This window comes from Haliaeetus leucocephalus, unplaced genomic scaffold (genome assembly GCF_000737465.1).
Source record: "Haliaeetus leucocephalus isolate CR32 unplaced genomic scaffold, Haliaeetus_leucocephalus-4.0 Scaffold536, whole genome shotgun sequence".
NCBI lineage: Eukaryota > Metazoa > Chordata > Aves > Accipitriformes > Accipitridae > Haliaeetus > Haliaeetus leucocephalus.
In genome coordinates, this window is record NW_010972972.1 from 3,631,395 (window position 1) to 3,655,413 (window position 24,019).

The 24,019-nt window shown below is 42.1% G+C and overlaps 1 protein-coding gene across 1 annotated transcript in view; it reads left to right on the plus strand.

Moving 5' to 3' along the window:
* The window catches only part of TENM4 (teneurin transmembrane protein 4), a 348,544-nt gene that overhangs the window by 288,231 nt on the left and 36,294 nt on the right, over window positions 1-24,019 (plus strand). The window contains exons 22-24 of the mRNA XM_010576571.1: window positions 4,859-5,091; window positions 13,832-13,986; window positions 17,671-18,548. Coding sequence (XP_010574873.1) covers window positions 4,859-5,091; window positions 13,832-13,986; window positions 17,671-18,548 — 1,266 coding nt within the window. The remainder of the gene's footprint in view (window positions 1-4,858; window positions 5,092-13,831; window positions 13,987-17,670; window positions 18,549-24,019) is intronic.

A 24,019-nucleotide genomic window follows, 5' to 3' on the forward strand; every position in this document is an offset into this window, starting at 1 on the left:
GCTTTAGGCATCACACACAAACTGAAAACACTAAAAGACCAAGTGTAAATTCAGCTCGCTGCACTGTGTGGCCTCCTTATGTATTAATCTATTGAATGTCACCCAGGGAAAAAAAAGACCAGTACCTCACACAAGCTATAATAAAATCCTCTGTTTGTGAGCTGCAGGGTGCTTAGCATGGAGCCATGGAAACACAGCCCCGCCGAACAAAAAACACTTGGCTGCAGGAATTCGGTAGTTCTTTAGTCACCAGCAAACGCATGTGGCCGGCAAGGCTCAGAGGGGAAGAGGGCAGTTAGCACAGAAAGTTTTGCGGAGGTGGTTTCATGTCCTTAAACAGAGACATCAGATCCAGAGAAGCCCCAGGGGTTTATTCGGATCAGCTGTTATGGGTAACTAACTTCGGTGTTGTGACTGCTCCTGTCTGTTGACCACAGTGGGAGCCAGAGCCATACTGTCAGCGTTAACAGGAGTTGTCCTTTAGAGGAGGTGGTAGATGCCCTTGCATTTGAGAAACTAAGATGCAGTTCATCTTGTAAGATAAATGTTGAAAATAAGTCAGACAAATCATACCCCAGGAGAAGCTATTTCTCTCCACTGCCTATAAAGGGAGGTAAGGCAGCCAGTTCAGTTGTAAGCAGCCACCTCGTAACCATTTAAAGCTTGGTGAGATGAATCCCCCGGCTTTGAACAGAACGCAAGGACAAGGTGCAGTCTGCTGTGCTGACACGTTATAGGTAACCTGCTGAAACCAGGGACCGTCTCCCTTTTCTCATCTTTATTCCGTAGGGACTGGCTTCCCACTCTGGAGCAGGAGGTTCCTTCCTCAGACTCCTCCAAAACATGGGCTCTGGACCCAAGGGGATAATACCAACCTCTGCTTAAAGCCTGTGCATCTATTACAGTACTACAGAAGCAAGCCACATGAGTGCCTATTCACCCAACTTTTTATCCCTTTCCTTCCTCATGCCTGTGTGTAAGAAGTCACATAAAGCATAAGCACTTTAAAATGGAGTTTGAATCTTTCAACATATCTGCAGAGATCCCCAAAAGGTGCTGGCACTATCCTGTCCAAATAATGAAAATGAAAAAAAGGGAAGGGACAGGGCAGTTGTATGGGACAGCCTATATGCAACCCCAAACAACTGGGATCACTGTGAACTTGGAAGATTTTTCTGTGCTTTCCCAGCGCATCACTGTGTCACAAGCATACAAGGAAGCAGTATCACCTCCATTTCACTTTGGCCTGCAGAACTTCTGCTTATGAAACTGTCCTTATTCCCAGTGACTACACCATCATGCCCACTAATACCCACTAAAGTGTCTGTTCTTGGCTAGGGACCAGCCCACCCCATCCCTGCAACTTTGGTTTGTTGCCTCAGGGGCTTAAAATATCAATGCAGTGCTCGGGGTTTCTTCTAAAAAACCTTAATAGCAAAAGGAACGATCTGAATGGGAAATCGGCTCTTCACTCACCACCCTTTTCTTGTGGTAGCAGTGTCAGTATGGGGGATAAATATTCTAAGACTACAAATACTGTAATTGATTAAGTCTTCTGAATAGTAAAAAGTCCTGTCTTTTGTTTTGGTGTGTTATCTAAGCAATGAGAGAGGATGAAAGGGAAAAAAAAAACATCTCTGCTTCGCCCCCGGCAGATTTATTTCAGTTGTTGTTCAGTTCAGTCCAATTTGCCACTTGGATTTGCCTATTGATTGTGGCTTTAAATAAAAAGCAAAGCCCCACTGTTCCCGGCTCTAGTGCTCATGCATTATCACAGATGAAGAGAAGCAGTTTGGGAACTTTTACATTACTAATGTATGTTTATTTAGCATCTCTCATCCTGAAGGATCTCAAAGTGTTAAACAAAAGCTCCAGTGTATAACACTATGCAATTCGTGCAAGGGCAGAGCGTGACACCTTCCCGGTACAGTGGTGAAGACTGTTGGCAAGGGAGATAAATTCCAGCTTGACCATTTTTAACAGTTTGTATTTTTCCTTCCCTGCTCCAGAGCGTCCCAGGTTAAATACTCCATTGCCTAAGCCATCCCAGGGAGCCTTCCACCCACAAAAGCCCTATGCATGGAGCAGGGCATAGGAGAGCATGATAAAGAAGAGACCATGCTTAAGAAGTCTAGCCGATAAAAATGAACCAGCACTTCCTATCGCTCATGCAAGGCCATGCAGCAGAAAAAATATCATTTGTATTCGGGCTGCCCATACCATTAATACATTAGATTTAGAAAAGTAACTGTGTGTCTTAGGAGAGCTTCACTATCAGCTCACCATGTGAAATCCAGACCCAAGTGACCCAAAATTTTAAGTGACCCAGGGTTATTACCGTCCCATGGGTAGTTTGACCAACGCAAGTTTCTACCTCTACCTCTTCCAAAACACATTTGCTAGTAAAGGTGCGTGTGCCTCTGTGGCATCCAGCTATGCAGAGGATTAAAATTTTAACCAGTCAGAGCTAATTTTTTAATGATTGTGAACTTTGAACTCATCTCTACTTTTTTGCGGCATCTATATTCAGGACTTCATTAATAAAACTAAAATTGGGTAACCAGCAGCTACTCAAAGTATTACATTAATATGACAGTTTTTGACTCAGTCAGTAAATTTAGGTGGGGAATACCATTCAGCTTTCCTGCTGGATGAATGTTTTGCTTTTACCTGGTTCCCTGATCCATGGTTAAAAGTAACCAGGATTTGTTTCAGTGTCCATTCTACACAGGAGATGGGATTAGAAAATAGTTTAAGAACTCTCTCTTCCACTGAAGGTTGTAATCAATAATAAAATCCACCAGAGCGAGGCTATGAAATCCAAAAATAAATTACAGTGATAGTACTGGGAGAGGGGAGCAGGAACCTCTAGTTCTGCTATCATTTTTCTCCATCTTTGGGAAAGACATTTGCCTTTGCCCATCTGCAAATGGCCTGCTGTAAGACTCAGTGAAAGCTATCTGTGCTTTCCAGGCAAAGATGCTAAAGAATTGCAAAGTGCCATTAAAAATGTCCTCCTCTTGTCCACCTCCTATGCAAAATAGAGATTATGAACAGCTCAAAAGCTGACTGACATTCAGCTGGGCTTTGTTAGGACAGTCAGTGGAAAATGCAAGACCCTGATCAAAATGGATGATGGATTCCCACAGGTAACTTCTTCCACCAGGGCTGAAGCCACTTGCTTAGTGTGAGTGACATGCAGGTAAATGAAATAATACCCTACCAGCCTGCTGTCATTGGAAAGGAATACAGATGGAGACTGAACTGTCAGGCGGGAGCTGTCTTGAAGGTCAGAGCATTTTATTTAGCAAGAATCAGTGTCATTTGTGGAGATGAAATCTGTTCGGACTTTAATAGGATAAATCACAAGGGATATTCCAGAATAAATCAGAAAGGCTTTTTTTTTTTTCCCCCCAAAGTATTAAGTAATTTGAATGAAGAATCAACTTATGGCTTTTTAAAGCCGAGAATAATTCAGTAGTTTTTATGGGTCTGAAGAAGGGTTAATTTTCCTAACATAAAGGTTGAAGGAGAGAGGAAATTTCTTATTATGAGGGATAGAGTCAACTGTGATCGACACTCAGGTTTCTAACCACTTTCTCCTGGAACAATTCCACTAAGTGCAAAATTGTGAACTATGGCCTATACATTTAATATGAATTCTTGGGACGTGATGAGTTTGGACAGCTTGAATATCTGGAGAAAAGTAGAGACTTTTTCATACTGGTTCTAATTACTACTTAGCCTTTCTTAGAAGGAAGGAGACCTGTGTTCAGGCAGCGGGTGTTACAAGTTTAATCTGTTGGTTTCAGGCTTAGAACAGATGCAGCTCAATACACACTAGTAGCAAACACTTAATAAAAGAAGTTAATAAGTTTAGTATCTATATTAAACTATAGACAGAATCCTTGAAAGACAATTTTTTAAATTGTGTCTAAACTCATCCGGTTGTTTTTTCTGGCCAGTCCCATTGAATGCTTTCCATAAAGTGGACGCTAGTTTGTTCATTTCTTCACTCTTGGGCTCATTTAGTGTTGTAGTCATGGAGCTAAAAACATTATCCTTCCATCCGCTCACCCCGTTTTCTCAGCCACCCTTTCTCATTTTCATGGAAGCAGTGAGTGAGTGGGGTTTAACAGGGGACTGATGTTCAGGTTCCTCAGCCCTCCTCCTAGTTCGTGTTTTACTTAGGGCAAAATGTGGCACTCCGAGGACCATTTTGTTTCTCTCTTCATTGAGGTCCGGCTGAATTCAGTGGCAGGACTTCCCCTAATCTCCATGAGAGCAGGGCAGGACTCTAGAGTCTTTGCTGGAGTCAGCAAGATCACCAGATCAGCATTGATGCAGTGGTCTTGGAGAGTATATCTTCAAGTGCTTTACACTTGGGAGTCTGCTGTGGGGGTTTTGCATCGGGGTCTTTCTTGGGAGGGCAGATTTTTTAAATTTTGTTGTTGTTGTTTTCTGCCCCTAGTATACTATGCTTTCCCTTCACTTTCTGGCACTGCACTAACACCAGTTACAGAACTAAGTCTATATTAAGTAAATTAAGCAAACTCAGGCACTGGGACTCAACCTGTAGTAGTTCCTGGCATGATTTTGGCTCAGGCCAGCGAGCCCTTTCCTTTGGTAGCTGCCCTCCATGCCAGAGAGCACCCCAGGCACAGCTCTTGGTAATAGATGTAGCTCAGGATCCTGTGCTGTAACACACCGTATCCTAACACTGTCAAATACAGCACTGCTTCACTTTCCCAGTCTGTCTGCCCTGTGCATTTTTATTCTCTAAAGTGCTTGCATTTCCTGTTGACTTAAAGAAGCAAATAATCCAAAAAAATAATAACGTCGTACCCTTGTTTTTCAGCCACAGCCCAGCTCATAAGTATTACTTGACCACAGATCCAATCACCGGCTCCATCTACCTCTCCGACACCAACAGCCGACGTATCTATAAAATCAAGTCAACCACATCAGTGAAAGACATTGTGAAGAATTCGGAGGTCTTGGCTGGAACTGGGGATCAGTGCCTCCCGTTCGATGATACTCGCTGCGGAGATGGAGGCAAAGGCACTGATGCTACCCTTACGAATCCCAGGGGTGAGACTGCTTCTTCTCCACAGGCTTTTTTAAAGGGACTTGTTTAGTCATGCTGGAGACTGCTCTCCTTTCCAGTTCAGAAAATGCCCTCTGATTTTGCAAGCCTTCCCCAGTCAACCCACAAACACATCCTAAGAGCTTGCCTCTGGAAATAAGTGGGTATGTCTTACCCTCAGCCAGTCCTGGTTCTTCTTAGTGAGGTGGCTGGGAGAAGTGCCAAACCAGAGGGGTGTAGTGATGGGCACATGTCTAAAGGGCAATAGAATAAATCCACCCATCAATTTTATACCCACTTAGCCACTGCTCCTCCTTACCAAATAACAGGGTTTGGTCCTGCACAATCTGGACTGGATTTACTTACGTTCAGTTCACTGAGGCTTTCCTGGCATTAAAAAAAATAAAAAGCTCTATAAGCATTGCTATAGGTATAAAATAGCAACAAAACCAGCACACAGCTCAGTGATATGTAAATTGAGGTTTATACATTGACATTATATATTATGGCATCCAGCTTACATGCTATAGTGGGTTCAATATGGGAATGGTCTAATTCAGTGTGACTTCACCTGGTTCCTGATTAGCTTACTTAAATGTGATAAAAGCACAGTCAAATCAGAATGAAAGCATCACACAGCCTTCATGACTGTGAACTAAATTGTTCAAAACAGGTTTAGCCAAACATATGCAGTCCTGTGTGTAGCCAAGACTTCAGTCTGGCAGTCTCAAGGTAACAAGCTCTGCATATGGAGGATGTCGCTCCTCCCAGCTGTCCACAGCTTCTTGGAAAAAAAACACACAGAGGCTGTAGAGATGAGGTGGAAGATCCTGTTGGTATACACAACTTCTGCAGTGTTTGTGAAGAGGGGCAAGAAGGACACCCATGCAGGAATGCTTTTCGAAATGTGGCATTTTTACCTGTTTTATGTCTTCTTGCCCAGTTGTTAGGATTGTGAGGAGTTATTTATATGTTCTTGGCTTCGGCATCAATGTGCTGCAGGTTTCCTTTTTCCTTCCATCTGGGAGTGGTAGCTCCCTCCTTCCTCACCACAGCAATTTCCAAGCCTATCCCAACCTGTTCGTAAAGCAGGCCCTCAGCAAAACCTGGGCATCCTTTAACAAGTTGTTTCACAAAGAGCAGGCAAGATGAAGACAGCTGAGCTGTTGTTTCTCTTCCTGGCTAGCCTTCTCAGGAAGTTATTTTTCTTGACAAAGAGATGACATTATTGTTAATGAAACCAAGAAACCCAAACTGATTTAGTGACCTTTTGTGTCAGCTCTAGTTGTGATTTTTTTAAATTTTTTTTTGTTACATGTCAGCTAGTTGTTTCTTGGCAGAATGCAGAAAGATATACCTTGGGAGACCTGGTTTTTGCCAAAAAGCACTGAAAGCCAAACTGCTACCCTTGTAATATTCAAAGGGCCCAGCATGGTTTCCAAGCACTCCAGACTCCCATGAGGTGACCATTATATTGGGATAAAGTATTGCCAGGGGCACAGATAGAGAAATGGAACAGCTACCTGTGGTCAGGTTGCAGTGTAGGAATTGTCTCACTGAAATGAGAGGGCTGAGTGAAAAGAAAATTAAAAGTGACTTGGGCAGAGAGATTCAGACAGTCCAGCAGATGAGTCATGAGATCAGGGAATCCAGAAATCTGTAATCCAATTTTCTACATCACTTTGATGTTCAACCAGTGAAAAAAAACAAAACAAAACAAAACAAAACACCAAAAAACCAACCCACAACTTTTGTTGGACCTCTGTTCTCCTTTGTACAAGATAAGAGGAATATTATTCATTTCCCTACATGGGTGGATGTTGCAAGGTTTAGACGAATTATGTTTCTGCTTTGCTGTGGGAAACAGAGCTCTAGAGTTCAAAGCTTTGAGCACTGAAATCCTTCTTGTTGGCAATTCAAGCTCTCAGGAGGCTGTTCTTCCACCTCAAACATATAAAGGCAAAATGCATGCATTCATTCCTCACAGCTCTGAAATTTCACAAAGTAGAAGTAAATTGAGGGTGAAAGAGGAAATGACACAAAGCAAAATGGCAACAAGAAAATAATAATCCAGAAAGCCCACACTACCAAGGGAAAGTTTGTAAACTGTGTTCCCTGATCTGCTTCTAGCCTGAGTTTGCAAAGTCTGCTGAGACAATAGCTTTGGCAGGTGTGCCTCACTTCCCATTCACCTCAATAAATGATTAACAATGAAAAATCACACTGACAATGCAATGTCAGCATTGTTTATACCTTCACGGTGGTTCATGGTAGCAGAAAAATCCAGCAAATGCTATTCCTTCATGTGATTGTGTTTCATAATAGGTCAAAATAAAGATGATTTATTGAACAAGTAACCAGTAGTCATCAGGTTACCTTCTGCTTCCCTGTCTTGGCAGGGGAATAAACACTTATAAGTGAAGGGTCAGAGGAAATTAGGAAACGATTCTGTAGCTTTAGAGATATCAGCTGGCCAGGGAAGGATTTGGAAAGTTCAGTTCTTCAAAAATCACCACTCTTCATGGGACTCTACTTTTTAAGGCCAAAGCTTTTTTTTTTTTTGTCTAAAGATAATTGCTTCATGCAAAGTAGGATTTGTGTGCACTTGTTCAAAGATTGTAAGGAAAGAAGGTCTTGTCTCCACTTTCATGAAGTTTTAATTAGCTGGTATTTACAGCTTGCTGGAAAATATGGAGGGAATACACTCCTGCCAGATGAAAAACAGCAATTCATAAAGACTGGAGGGTCAGTTGTGAGGTGTCAACTAGTCTTTCTTATGCACGTTCTGGGAGTGCTGATCTGCTCCTGGAGATGATAGCCTGAAGGATGAGGTCCCACCCCAGCAAACACCATTCAGAATGGTTCTCCATTTTCTCAGCAGCAGCCTTTTCCCCACAGTTTTGATCATTCTTCCAGTCCCAACCTCACCTCCCATTACTTCGGAGTGGATAATTTCATAGAATCATAGCATCACAGGATAATTAGGGTTGGAAGGGACCTTAAAGATCGTCTAGTCCCACCCCCCCTGCCATGGGCAGGGACACCTTCCACTAGACCAGGTTGCTCAAAGCCCCGTCCAACCTGGCCTTGAACACTGCCAGGGATGGGGCAGCCACAACTTCTCTGGGCAACCTGTGCCAGTGTCTCAACACTCTTGTCAAAAAAAATTCTTCCTTATATCCAATCTGAATCTACCCTCTTTCAGTTCAAAACCGTTATCCCTTGTCCTATCAATACATTTCTGAAGTAGTTTCTGGATAGAGGTTCTTGTCTCTCTCCATTGAAGGAGAGAGAACACCCTTTAGATGATCAGCTTAGACAAGATATCAGGAGGGATAAAACCTACCCCAGGAATTTCACCCTTCCCCTGTCTTTGGCTTCCCTGATAAAGGTAAGCTATACAAACAGAAGACAGGTAGATCAACAGATGCAACAGTGGTGGCAGTTGTTTGGTCAGGGTATTTATCATAGTTATTAGGAACAGGCCTGATGCTTCCAATTCATTTGCCACAGAGCACAGCAAAGCTTTCAGATGCTAATGAATTTCAATATATCGTTGCAAATTAAAGTGTTACCACTTTCTAATTATCATCTGCTAATAATGATCCTCTTGTACAAGCAATCTAAAGAAAAATTAAAACTCCAGCTTGTCAGAGCATTTTTTTTCATCTGAGTACTCACCAGTGGGTCTCCTCGGGAAAATGTTGTGGCAGAGAAATTACCAAGGAGCCTGCAATTAAGAGAGATTGCAGTGACAAGTCTGACACAATAGGAAGAAGGTTTCAGAAGGGACGTGGAGGGGGACGGGGCATCTCATTCATTTAGCACCACAAAAACAATGCAAAATGAAGTAATTAATTTGGGGACAGATTGCTTCCTTCACTGTGTCCTGCTGAATGTGTAAACAAAATCTCAGTTGTTCACTAAGTGTTCATGAGTTCGACAGAATTAAAAGAAGAAACTCAACCCTCCACAATCTGTTAACATTTTTATTGTCAAATAATAACGTAAGGGCCATTTCAGGGAATACCAGAGGCTGACTGAACAAAATATCTTGTCTCTTACTGTGGCCAGAAAAGACACGTAGGAAGGGGGCAGTGACAGAGTGGTCTTTCCCTGCTAACACTCCAGATTCTAGTCATAGGCATTCGGGGCACTTTCTGAAGATCTTGCACCTGGACCTGTGCTTAGATGCCACCATCAATTTGTCTGGAAACCTCTCTGAACACTTAGTTTTTTCCTTGCAGACATCCTGTGCTAATGTTTTCCACAATTTTTTAGCCACAGCATGAAGTAGTGTGGTCTTTTTGATGCCAGATCATTGTTTTCTGTTCTCTCTGGGCCTTTCCTAATCCATTCCTATCTTCTAGCTCCCTCCTTGACCTCTGCTGAGCACAAAGCTGATCTTTGCAGAAAACTTTTCACAGGAATTCCGAAATCTTTTTCCTGTGAGCTATTTTACAGCTTGTCATTGCATATGGGTAGTTAGGTTTACTCCTTCCCCCATGAATTCCTCTGTACTTATTGACATTGATTTTCATCTGCCATTTTATCACTCAGTCATTCAGCATCCAGCCAGACAAGAAAGCTCCAAATTTGGATTCCTTTAGCACCTATTTTTTACTTAAAAGAGTTTTTCCCCCTTTTTTTCCTAAGTAGAGCTACATGTGCAATGCAATCACTTTTAGCAGTTCGTCTTCTAGAACAAACCCACCGTGTCCCAGTAGCTATTTGCAGCGTAACGTTCTGCTGGCACCTCTTCGCACTACAAGGTCCTGACATTTCAAGCAAATGTCATCGCATCACAGCTTTCTATCAGCACAACTCACTGGTGTGATGCACGTGGTGCTACAAGCCCTTGTTTCTTATGGGATCTCCGACTACCGAAGAGGAGCCAGCGTGATTTCATAACGTATGTATTTCATACCTCAGAGCTGAAAGTTTGGATCTGCAATGCTACCTGGGTAGTGGCAGCAGATGTTTTCTCTCAGTAACTGTGAGATTGAACTTCAAGCTGTATGCTGAAAATCTTTAATTCCCTTATGTTCCTATGGAAACATGAGAGGAGCCTTCTGCCAAAGCAAGCCAAGGCCTTTGGCTTTACATGCATGACATGTGAATTACCCGTTTCTGTGCCCATTTGCAGGAGCCAGCTCCCAGCACTGGAACTGTGCCATTATCAGAAAGGAAACACAGAAAGGTCCAATCTAACCTCTACAATCTGCTGCAAAGAAACCGTGATGTTTCTTTCCCTCTCCGCAGAAGTCATCCATCCAAAGACACTTGTCTGTGGGAGAGCAGGGCTCCTCTCCATAATTAGATTTGAATCCGAGACAATCAGCTAAAGTCAGGAAGGGATTGGAGCAGTTGCTGTGTGAGGAGCATGTGCAAATGGGAATTTAGGGCTTTGACAGACTGCAAACTCTGTTAGCCTGCAGAACGTCTTAGGAAATGCAAGGCAATTGAGATTGCTTAGCCTCCGTGAAAGAGGGATAAGCAGAGAAGTGCTCTATGATAAGAACACATGCACATGCCATTGCCCTGGAGCAGGATGATAAGTGGTAACTTTGCCATCCCACTTTAACTTCTTTGGGTGTGCAAGCTCTTTGTCTAAGCTGGAATGCAAAATAAAGTTGTGCTCTATCAACTCATCAGAGCTGGCTTGAGAGCCAAAGTACATACAAGTTATTATTACTCTAACTGGTTAATCAGACCAGCCATCAGACCTCAGCATTGAACACCGTGAGCGACTGTCAGCGTACGCTGCTGATAAGTCCCATCCAATACATATGGAACTAGCCAAGAGAGAAAATTCTGCCTCATTTAAAATCACATTATCCAGCCTGACACCCTTCACTGGCTTTTGGCCTGTCACACAGACTAATGGACAGGCACCCTGAAAAATACTCGTTGTGAACCTAGGAATGGATAAGAGCCTCTTGTGTTTGACAAAAGCCAATTAAGATCCACTAAACCTTCTATCATACCTCTTCTGAAAAAGACACATCTACCATATCACTTAAAGAGCTCAATTGTATTCCTGGTGGTCAAGCAAATGCCAGCAAACATTAAAGAACTTGCCATTCGGCAGGCAAAATAATTAGAGGAGCAGTAACCTTCAACAGCAGATGCCAGTGACGGGTGACATGTGCCCATACCCCAGATGACACATTGAACAGGGCACTAACGAGGGCACAAGGCTGACAGATCTCATGGCAGGTGAAGACAACTTCCAGAAAGCCATGGATGCCAGGGAGATGATATTGATACTTACACTGCCAGATCCCTCTGCAAGCTTTTGACAAAGTGCTAAGATACAACTGATGGGTTTATATTGTGTAATGAGAATAAACGGCCGCCACTGCTGTGGCTTCTCCTGTAGCATTCAGATGTGCAACAGGTACCTGCCGCTCCTCTTCGAGGTTCTTGTTTCATGGTCCTGCAAAGATCAGTCCTATCTCGGCATGAATTAAACACAGGTATTGGAATGTAGGACTCGAAGCAATCTTTTGGGTCATTTAGTCATCATATATTATCTCAGCAATACTGCCGTATAATCCCCTCCAAAATTAATGAACTTCATCTTAAAAGCAGCAAGTAATTTTTTCCTCACTGCCCTAGAGGCTATTCTGAAACTGCGCTGCTCAGATGGTCAAATACCCAATCCAGGTCAAAATGACGCCCTTCAGACAGGGAGATGCTACAAAGAACTAAGGAAAATGCTGGGTTTACGTCCTAGCAAAAATACATAGCTCCCGTTCAACTCGGTGATCTGAAACATCAGTTCCCTGACGCCTAACTGACTTTGAATCAACAGGTTGCAACCCTGTCCGAATACCTTCCTTTACCTCAGCTCAATGGAGGAGTTTGTTCTGTCTCTCAAACAATGACCTATTCCTGAGGTTTTCTTGCCATTACTTCCAGGCTAGATTATCTTCTGTAGATTTCTGTATGGCCAGATGTGATATGTTTTTCCATGTATCATCCACCTCCATGGCTTCCAGCCCATGCAGTAGTTACAGTGCTGGCTGAAGGCCATGATTTTAATTGCCAAAGCAATCAGGGGATTAGTCCCTGCTACATGAAAATCTAAAATTTTTGATCTGTGAACTGCTGCATCTGTACTTCACAGCATAGCTCACAGTGGATAAAGACTGAGGGTAAATGTTTCAAACAAGGGATCTGGCTGTAAAACAGAGTTTTGGAGAAACACAAGATCTGATTGCTTCGCAGAAATATTCTCAAAGCTTTCTCTCTGAAACAGATTTTCCATCATTTCTGTCACCATGATGACAGCCAAAAAAACATTTCAGTGAGGATTCATCTCACTAATTTAATCTGTCTACAGTATAAATGTTTCCTTTGGAGATATTTGCTGTAGTCTCCTTTTATAGTCAATGGGGAGGAAAAGGTGTTTCTAGCAGGATTCATATAATCTCTTTTGGATATCTGCTTTCGGGTGGTATGAATTGCACCCTAGAAGTAGGTATTTCTCTCCACTGGAAAAGCTCCAGATACTTGCTTGGAAGCACAGTGCAGATGTCAGCTTTTTGCCAAGTGATTGCTACGCTGCTAGCAAAAGAAACCAAACAGGAAGATCCTACTATTCATATATTCTAAGCAGAATTTTCACTTGCATAGAAAAGGGTGTTACAGGCTTCTACATTCTTTAACTGTTCCTTACATTCTTTTAGTGTCTTTAAGACACTCAAATATTATGCTGAGCGGCATTCTGCCACTGTAGGGTAGATGAGATGGATGACTCTATTAGTATCTGTGGAGTTACTTTTAATTTATACTAACATAAAAGAGAGGTGAATGGGGCCCTTAAGTTCTTATTCCTGCCTTAGTCATGGACTTTCTCTGTGACCTTGTGAAAATTGCTTTATCTGTTATTTTCCCGATATGTAAAATTAGGATGATCACACTCACAGACTGCTATGAGGTCTAATTAGTAAGTGTAAAGCACCATGAAATCCTCTGATGGAAGATGCTAGTATAGCTAGCTTGAGATAAAGAGGATTAAAGGAGGTTGTGCTAACATAACAAATACTTGAGAAATGATGCTTAGGGGGAAGTGAAATGGCACATATCTGCAGGTGAGGCAACGAGAATCAGCAGTCTGTAACTGTTGTCAGCAGACCTCAAATCCACTGACAGGAGTATGTCTACAAAGGAGGTTTGGACAACGAAATTAATCACCTAGCAGAGTTCAGAAACAGGTGAAATACTGTAGATTAGTAGGATTATCCTAGGAAAAACCCTTCCACATTTATCCATCTGGAATTTGATTGACCTGATGGATCTTCACAGCCTTTTCATCACCATTTCTGAAAGATTCACCAGTGTAACATTTTCTGGTGCATGGCTTAATATTCATACCATGAGCAATAACACCATGTTTCTGAACATGCAAGACACGAAGTTATTAGAAAACCTTTTCCTTTCAGCAGTTCATCGTATGCCATGCCCTTTTCCAGAAGTGAGCAGGGACTTTTAAATTGCATCATATGCCAGTTGGAAGTGCCTTCCATGGAATGGTCCCAGTTCAAAGCTCCTGATAACCAGGACTCCCGCATGCCCAACTCTCATCTCATCCCTTTTGAATGCCATAAAATATATTGCTCCCAACCAAACCAGCAATCTTTTTCTTCCATGAGCATCAAACCAGACACTGTCTTCTATTCATCTCATAATTATCAGGTTGCCATTACTTTCTGACTGTCTTGCTTTTTTTCTCCTCAGGCATCACTGTGGACAAGTTTGGGCTGATTTATTTTGTGGATGGCACTATGATCAGGCGGATTGATCAGAATGGGATCATCTCAACTGTGTTGGGTTCCAATGACTTGACATCGGCTCGGCCTCTCAGCTGTGACTCTGTCATGGACATTTCTCAGGTAAGATGATGTTTTGGTTGGGTTTCTACAGAATAGAAGCCTATGCCTTCACTCTATCTGCATGTTTGTGTGCCTCTCCAGGTTTGACAAAGAGGTAAGGGCTCAAGGAGAATTACATCTCTACGTGTTTTGAAATATGAAAATGACTGGGTCAAAAAGAAAGATCCTATAAAGACTGAAGGAAAGACCTAACTCAGACATCTCTGGAGAGAGAGATTTTAAAGATGTCCCAGCCCCAGAAGAGACTTCTTTCAGAGCTCCCAGTCAGCTGGGAGACACAGATTCCTGGGAAGCCAGGTTTCATTAGGCTTGTTTCTCAAGAAACTAGTTGCTTTAAACTAAAAAGACCAGGCAGCTGTACTCATTTTAGTAGGGCTATATGCCATGCTCTGTTATAACAACTTAGCTAACCATGGGTTTTTTCTTTGCTTCCCCCCATCCTAATTTGGCCCACCACAATTTTAGACCTGAATCAAATTAACATCTAGGAAACACTGATTGGAGGCTGTGGTGCCAAAATTAGCAACAGCAGGAAAACAAGAATCTTGAATTGCATCAGATTGCAAATTGGTTGCAGCTACCATCATGCTGGGCTTTTAAGTCCTGCTGCTTAAAGGTGGAGAGAAAAAAAGAAAAGGGAGAAAAAGAAATCTCAGTTTGATGATTGCTTTACTTCTGGATGGTGCAGAAGAGAAATCTGTTACAGCCCAGCACTCGATTTTGTGGGGCACTGGCCAACCTGTCAAATTGTGCCAGTTTAGAGATAGTGTCCCTTGAAACCTTTGTGCCACTTGTTGTTTGCCTGGCTAGAGGAATATTGCCCTCTCCTATGAAAATATAGATCATAGCTGGAGGGCTAAGTACTATTATTCAGCCACAATAGATGTCAATGGGGTTTCCTTTTTGTAACTACCTAGATAATTTCCGTGCTCCCATATGGAATCTGTTGTTCTTGTTTTTCCCTCTAATTTGAAAAGATTATTCTTGCTTCTTTGCAACTGGTTCCCACTGTCCTCAATTTATGGACAAGCTGAAATTATGAGTTTAAAAGCTCTCATGCCTTCTAGAGAAGCAAATTTTGCCAGTTAAAGGCCATCTTGTAGAAAGTTTTTCATCTTACAGGCTTAGTTTTTTCTTTATCTGAATTTCAGAGGCAGTTACCACAAGACCATTGTGGGTTCAGGCTTTAAAAAACATTTTCTCACAGGTTATGTGGCTTGCATGTATACCAATGTCATATTTAAACACTTCTGAAATGAGCTAAAATGTACCAGCTGAAGAGTCTTTCTTTCCCTTCATAAAATGACAGGAGCCATTTTCAGATTAACCTGTACCGTGACGGACAGATTAACCAGTACTGTTCTGGACAGACACACCAAAGACAAGTTTAATTAAAAAAAAACCAAAACAAAACAAAAACCAACCCAAACCAGGCAGAGAAAACCCAGCTTGGGAAGTAGCTTTTCATCATTTACAGTGGCTAGAAGGGTCTTTTCTGTCAGGTCCCTGAGGTTCCCTGGGACATAAGGACATGAAATATTTAGCTGCCAATGTTGACAAGGAACGGTTTTTAAGAAATTGAAAATTCCCTTGTCAGTTCAGAATAAACTCTGCTCTTGATGCTAACTCAAGGCTGCAGAGCTTAAAGACCACTGGAAGGGATGGAGGCATGCATTATTAAAGAGAAAACCACAGGCTATAATGTTTTACTACAGGAAGGGTTAAAATAGGCCAAGAGCTGAGAAAAGGAAAGAGATTTTGCAAACAGAGAACCAGAGTAGACAGAGCTCAGCACACTGCTTGGCCATGAAAATGAGCTTCACAAGCCCAGCCATTAGAAGGCACAATGAACTAAATACCTTGCATCTGATGCTCTTTAAAAAGAAAAAAAAAATTGAAAAGGGATTTAAACATGAATAGAAGCGTCAAAAGTAAAGCAGGGCTGTGGCAGAGATGTTCACTTATAGGCTTTAAAAATAGGACTCTCCTGTGTGCCTCTAGATCTTACCTGGTCTCTTCTTTCTTGGTTTTAAATAAAATCACAGTAAGAGATGGTTTGCTGGACTTGAGCCTGCTGGCATCTATTCCTCCTCCTTCCAATAAGGTTGCCACTTTATATATGCAAAATACCCCCCAAACTTAGTCACCTCAGACAAATGAGAAGAAGCAGCAATTGAGATGGATGGTGAGAGAGGAAGGTTTGAAACAAAGAGAGAGAGATCCTGGAACTGCACAGCCTTGAGTGTGCCCAGATCCCAGAGCTTTCCGTCACTGCACATCATGCTGTTGGGTACAGAGAAAAAAACACACGTGTGCAGGGAGAATGGCACAAAATGGCCAGCTTCTCAGTTAACCACCAGATATCAAGTCCATCTGCTCTAACTTAGAGTCGCCTGGCTGACTGAAAGGGAGTATACAACCAGAATAGCTATTCTTTGTAACTAGTTGAAAATCTATTTAAAAGCTTGACTGGAGGTGACCAAGAGCATTCTTCACAGTTGTTCATTTCCAGTCACCCTTCACACCTCTACTATGGGTAAGATGCACCATTAGGAAAACATTTGAGCATTGGTTGGTTCCCATTAGCACGATGTTTACTTTTTTTTTCTATACAAACCTGAAGTAAAATAAAATAATCAAAAAATACACACCTTACAGTTCTTTATAAAAGAAATTAAATTACCCTGAATTCTGTTGGTAAATGTTTCCTAGGTTTGGCAACTAAAAGAGTAGACTCACTTGAAAAGACAGTGTATTGCAGAAGTAGAGCTAGAAATAGAGGCCTTCTAGTGCTCACTCACTTGTGGTGATACCAGTCACTTTTTCACTTTATTTGTGTATATGGATTATCAGGGTAGAAATGTGATGTGTCACTATTATTTGAACCCATTCTTCCATTATGCTAAAAAAAAAAAAATGTGAAAATCACTGTGAAGACACAAGTATTTTATTCCACAAGTTGAAATTGCCTGAATTTCTTGTGAATTGCTATTTTGCATTTTTGCAGCATCAAGCAGAAATTTGGTGGTTGTAAATTAGACATACATGCATGCTGACACAGCTGCCAGTTTTGTGTTTATCCCTCCTTGTCATTTACCCAGTGGAGCTCAGCCACTTGTCTGGAAAAACCTTTAGTAAAAGGATCATTGTTTTGTTTGACTCACTTTATAGCACTTCACACAACAAAATTCCCAGACCTGGGTCTCTGCTATCAGATCCGGGCTCCATCAATTCAAAAAGCATAGGATTGTTTGGCGAGGGGAAATCCCCCTTGAATTTTTGGATCTTTTTGTTTACTCCTGCATTCCCTGGGCACTGATGTTCCTTCCCACATCCCCTGATACCTCACACCAAGGTGGAGAAGCAGAGAGAAGCCATGGTGCAGAGCAAGAGCTGAGGAGGGTCTGCCTCTGTCCCATCGTCCTGCTCCCACCACTGCTGCAACGCAGAGCGTGGGTGTCCACGTGTGTCTACTTCATGTGACCAGGAGCTAAGCCCCCTCACTCACACCAGAGTTGTGTCCTCTGTGGCCACCGTATCAAGCAGCACTAATTAATTGTGTTTCTTTTACCTTTTCTCCCTTTAATCCGTGTTGAAACATCCTCATTGTGATTGATTTATAGCAACCATGCGGTGAAAAAAGGTCTTGCTATAATCATTTCCTTGTGTTGTTTTACCTTTAAGGTTCGTCTAGAATGGCCCACGGATTTGGCAGTCAATCCAATGGATAATTCACTCTACGTCCTCGACAATAACGTTGTGTTACAGATATCTGAGAACCACCAAGTGCGCATCGTGGCGGGGAGGCCCATGCATTGCCAGGTGCCGGGCATGGATCATTTTCTCCTTAGCAAGGTGGCAATCCATGCCACGCTGGAGTCTGCTACCGCCCTGGCTGTCTCACATAACGGGGTCCTGTATATTGCTGAGACTGATGAGAAGAAGATCAATCGCATCAGGCAGGTCACCACCAACGGAGAGATTTCTCTCGTTGCTGGTGCACCAAGCAGCTGTGACTGCAAGAACGATGCTAACTGTGACTGCTTCTCGGGGGATGATGGCTATGCCAAGGATGCCAAACTCAATGCGCCATCCTCCCTTGCGGTGTGTGCAGATGGGGAGCTGTATGTTGCTGATCTTGGAAATATCCGAATCCGCTTTATTCGGAAAAACAAACCATTCCTCAACACACAAAATCTATATGAGTTATCCTCACCCATCGACCAGGAACTCTACTTGTTTGACACCAGTGGTAAGCACCTTTATACTCAGAGCCTTACCACTGGAGATTATCTTTACAATTTTACTTATTCCGGAGATGGAGATATAACCCTGATCACTGACAATAATGGCAACTTAGTCAATATCCGAAGAGATTCCACGGGGATGCCCCTCTGGCTGGTGGTGCCCGATGGCCAAGTCTACTGGGTGACAATTGGTACCAATAGCGCACTCAAGAGTGTAACAACGCAGGGGCACGAAGTGGCCATGATGACGTACCACGGCAACTCCGGTCTCCTTGCCACTAAAAGCAATGAAAATGGTTGGACAACGTTTTATGAGTAAGTATATTATGAAAGTTGTGCTGCTGTCTTCATTCTGTGTTCTCTGAACCATGCAAGGTTGACTGATAGAATTTAATTCCCTGGACAGAATTATTGTCCAAGTAAAATGGCCAGAACAGAGAATATTAGATCTCTACACAAACACTAAATACTGGAAGTAAGTGCATTAGAGTTTGAATAAACTCCCCCTACCAAGTCAAGAGTCAGAGTTTCTGCTGAGTTTTTCTAAATCAGCTAAGTAATTTGGACACCTGGTTCTCCTTAACTGTAGTTGGGACTGGGGATTTAGGTTGGATGTCAGAGAATTTTTCTTGGCTTTGAAGGGCTTGGAAGTGTGAAAGTTCCATCAGATCCTCTTTTTCGCAGCTTTTCACCTACTTCCTATGCTGCAGTGTCTTTTTTGAGCTTATTTGAAATGGCTGATGTAGAATGGCAACTGACAATGACTAATGACAGCTTGCTCAGAAAACAATTCTGTAATTAAGGGACTGCTCATTTTCTACTGTTGTAATTGGCCTCACTAAGCAGTAAAAATAGTCTCAGGGCTGTTCAAGACCAGCCCAAAGAATTTTTGAGCAGAGAGAAGACAGGATGCATTGGAAACCCCAGAGCTGGCAGTGACTTGAAGATTTGTGCTTCTTTTTTCTATTACTGTTAGCAGTTCCCTGCTTATAAATACCATGAAGACAACACACTTCTGATATCAAACAGGAAAAAGATAGATAACTGAATGAAGGACACCTAGAAGGATGGTCTGCAAATTCATCCTGCTGTTGAGAACCCTTTCCCCTCCCTCTTCTTTAGTTTCATTTCTATTTTCACGTCTAGCCTCTTTGAAATGGTCCTTTTAGTGCATAATTTCCCATGTGGTTTGAATGGTTACATGGAAGTGTTCAGCTACCATAATAATAGACCCATTGGCTAGAATTTGGCTAGAATAGACAGTTCCCAAGATTACAAAGAAGAAAACTGCAAAAAAAAGGATACTCAGAGAAGGAAAGCTGGCTAAACCCACATATTCGTGTGTTAGACATGCAGTTGCTTTGGTTCTTTCTTTAAAATGTTCCAGGCCCAGTTTCAAATTTCTGTGCTTAATACTCACTATTACTGCTCCTGCCTTGAAAAGAACTGATGGAAACTTTGTGATGAATCTTTTGAAAGGTTATTTGCATTCCATCGATGTTCTGCTTGCAATTACTATAGCAATATTCCTCAGTGAATCAAAGTTAATACCCTTCCATCTCTTACATTGAATTTGCTTGAGGGAGGCTTTAGGGAGGAAAGATAGGGTGTTTTTCTCTATAGGAGTGGAAGCCTGCTATATTGTCAGGACCATTGTGCTAAATCAAGGAGGTATTTTCTTTTTGCAAAGAACCCAATAGTTCCTTTGCTTGAAAACAGATGTAGCCACTGAGAGTGAAGCAAACGAAACATTACAGCTAATAATGGTCAGATTTATACCTCAAACATATTCTTTCATTTAAAAGTGTGACTGAAAATATAAAGGAGATAAAATGAGACAGAAGCTAAAATCCAACTTACTCTGTGGATATATTTATAACAGTGATCCATTATTTCTTGCTATCCAACAAAATAGAGCATTTGTGAAAGTCATCATTCTAGTCCTTTTATGCACTTCAGAAGAGTCATAAGAAAGCTTTTTAGAGCTAAATGGAAGACAGTATTCCCCAGTGGTTAGACTATGGAAATCTTGACTAGAGCAAGTCAGCACTATATGATAGCACAGCATCACTGAAAATAGAATTGGGAATGTGTCTTCAGAGATCTCTCATCCAAACCTGTGATCAGTTGTCTCTATTTAACTGTTCCTGACAGATTCTGATGCAACTTTATAGAACTACAGGGTAAAAGTCTATATCTGAATTAGTTACCTCAGCCTCCCTTTATAGGCAATGGAGAGAAACAGGCACTTTCAAGGTGAGTTTCTTACGAGTTATGTCAGGTATATCTGCTTTAGGATGAGATGAGATGAGTAGTATTCTGAAAGTTTCTTTCTGTAAAAGGAGTCCAGAATGATTAGCTCAGATACAGATGTTTACATTGCAGAAGTCTACAATTTGGTCAAATGGATCCTATCAAAGTTTTCTAAGTTAATGATAAATATTGATAGTGACAATGTATTTACCTTTATTATTGTTATTGTTAGAAAGCTTTTTTATACGCTCAGTCTAAATCTTCCTTGCTTGAATCAGAGGCTGTCACTTTTCATCCTGTCCTATCCTATCCCACCCTAAGCTGTCCACTCAGGACTTGGAAAGCAGATCATCTGCTCTTCTTCCAAGCTGTGAAAAGTACATATCAAATGGCTCAAGACCTTGCTCTATGATAGCTCTCAAAAGGTAATGAGCAATAGGGAATCATCCAATGGGGTTGTTTCAGATGAATTGGCAGGGATTGATTCTACCCAGATTTTGCATACATTATCTGGGAAAAACTACAAAATGAGAACTGATAAAATGAGAAGATTAGTAAATAAAGATGAGATACTTAGATTGCTTGATAAAGTAGATTTTGTTTGAACAAAATACATTCTTACATGGTCTAGTGCCAGGGTACGCATGTAAACAGGCCACATCTAAAGAACTGGGCTGAGCATTGACTCTCAGAGGTTGTAGTGAGCAAAGCATCGAGTCACTCAGTGTGATCCTCAGCATAATTCCATGGCAACTCTAACTTGTCGTTCAGATGGACAAACAAAATGAATACATTTACTCATTCCACTCTACTTGTAGTGGGTAGTACAAAGCTGATTTTGTCCTTGTACAGTACTGATGAGACTAATACTGTCAGTTCTGATGTTTGCAGTTTATGAAGGACAGTGAAAATTGATGGCTGTGCAGAAAAACACTACAAAAATGCGTTCATAGGGACAAAGTGCTTTATGCTGGAGAACTAAGAAGACTTGATCTATTTATCTTAACACGAAGAAGACTGGGAAGTGTCCAGATCACAGCGTGTCAGCACAAAACTGTCACCTACAGAGGGACTCTTAATCTAGCACAGAAAGGCTTGAGAAGGATAAGGGGCTGGAAGGCAAAGCTAGAGACATTCAAGTTGACAGGAAGGTGTGATTTTTTAAGGCTGAGATTACCTAACCAGTAGAGAGACCAACAATGAGAAGCAGTATATTCTCCGTTTCTTGGTATCTTAGATCATGGCTCTGGATGCCTTTCTTAAGATATATTCTCACCAGACAGAAGATTTGCATCAGTCAAACACAGACTGCAGGGATGAGGGCAGGCATGGCAGCATGAAATCTAAATTCTTTAATATCCAAGAAGCCAAAGAAGATGGTGTAAACCAAATCAGCATTCGATACCTTCAGGTTATTGGTTTCTGTATCAGAACATCAGGAAATTTACACTGAGGAAGTTTAAGTGATTTAGAGAAACCCTGTGATCATGAGTGGCTGGAAGGTGCTCTGAGTAGTTTTCAGTCCTGGCTGAGGGGGAGCGTGAAGCTTGTATTTCTGTTTTGCTCATGGCCAAGGAAATAAAGACATCAAATCTGACTCTGAGGAAAAGCTTCATGTTTCTCACAGCACATAATAGTTGTTTATGGGCTAGGGCAGGCTGGACACCACTCTTTAAAAAGGTAAGAGTGAATGTAAATTCAGCTGGTAAGTTTACACTGCACCAGTGGCCCCATGAATAACATCCTTATAAGATTTACCTTTACCTGACTGTCTACAGAGGACCGTAAACCAGACACCCAACATGAAAGAGCAATGGTGTTGCAAGAGTGACAACACTCCATGTGTGCCTGTCCGGCATCTCTGGTTCTCCTTCAGCTGTTGCTCTTACCAGGGCATTTCTCAGCCTTTATCATAAGGCTGCAAAGAGCTGTGACATATGGGCACGTTGGTGTGCTTCTGCAGAGGAGAGAAGGAGGTGGCATACGTTGATGCAGTACTGGAGGTCTATCTCCAGGGCACACCAGGGAATCCAGGTCCTCCCAGGGTTTGGGCTGGGCTGGCTCGTTGGCTTTTCATTTCTATAGGGGAAGGAGACAGGTGCTGTCTTCAGGCGGTGGCAGACTTGCTCCCAGCACTTACAGCTCTTTCTTTCATATATCCTACACCAAAGCCTGCTGTAACAATCCTGCTTTATTGGGTTTAATGCTGAGCAAGGTTCAGTATATAATGGTGTGCAGTTTCCCTTTCCTTTGAGAGTGAAACTTAGCTCCCTGCAGTAATTAGCCTGTCCCCAAAGGCCTATCTCAGACTTCTTTGAGGGTTTTAGCATTACATAGACTTTCTCTGCCTCTGCAGAGGGCTTGACATTCACTGTCAATTAATACAATGCAGCTCAGCTTGTCCAGTAACTGGATTAAAGACTTGCCTTCCCGTTGAACCTGTGACAGTGATAATCAGCAGCAAAGGAAGTTGATCTGGAAACTCTGTCAGGGGAACGGCTCCTTGTTGTTCAACTCCTCAAGTCAAAGACAAAGGATGCTGTGTGACTACTTGCTTCTTTTTGCTGCTTTTGCTCTTGACCTGAAAAAATTGCTACCAGCCTTTACAAAGTTTCTTAGCAGTTGCTGTTTTATCTACTTCAGAATCCAGAAATTCTTATTAATGTATTTGTTTAAATCAAGAATACAGCAATTATCTTGATTAGCTCATTGAGATAGTATCACTGTACGTTAATTCAATTTCCCTCTGAGCCAAAGTCAGACCTTCTATGCATTATTTAGCCCAGATGAGGCTCTTTTGCTTAGGTCCTTTGTGTGCTCAATTAGTTTCGAAGGTCACCTCCTCCCATACAGAATGAAATGTACAGTTACACATCACTGCAGCCAAGCCCAGAAATTCAAAACCTTCTCATGGACTGCCCAAAAAGTGGCTCACAGCTACCTGGAGGGCAAAGGGTCCAAACCAGCAGCGTTTGGTGCCCTGGTCTGGGTGACTGGGGTACCAGAACTGGGAATCATGGTCAGCATCTACCCCACGGTGACTCAGTCTGCCTTGTCGTTGGCAGAAAGGCTTGCAATTTTTTCTCTCTTAGTAAAAAACAGAGATAAATAACACTTATTACCTTTAGAGGAGCAGCCACCTCTTGACTCAGAGAAAAGCTAGCTTACTGCATTAATAACATCCCTTTATCACCTGATGATATCTCAGGTCATACACTGAGTTTTATGGGATTTGGTGGCGTCCTTGGTTTCGAGTAGTTCAAGTGAGTGTCTCTTTCTGCCCCTGCAGCAGACTGGAGTATGAGAAACACCTTTGGCTTTTGCTCTCCCTCCTCTTTTAGCAAAATTTCTTTGCTCCAGAATTTCTTCATGATAAAATAATTAGATTCTCATCATTGGTCCTCTGAAGAAGTTACAGTGAAACTCTGGTAAGTGCCATGATAAAACAGTACTTCTCCAGTACCCTCCCTAAGCTGTGAGGTCATGTTTTGAGCCATTGGCCTGGCCTGAAATGAATGCCTGGTGTCAAGAGT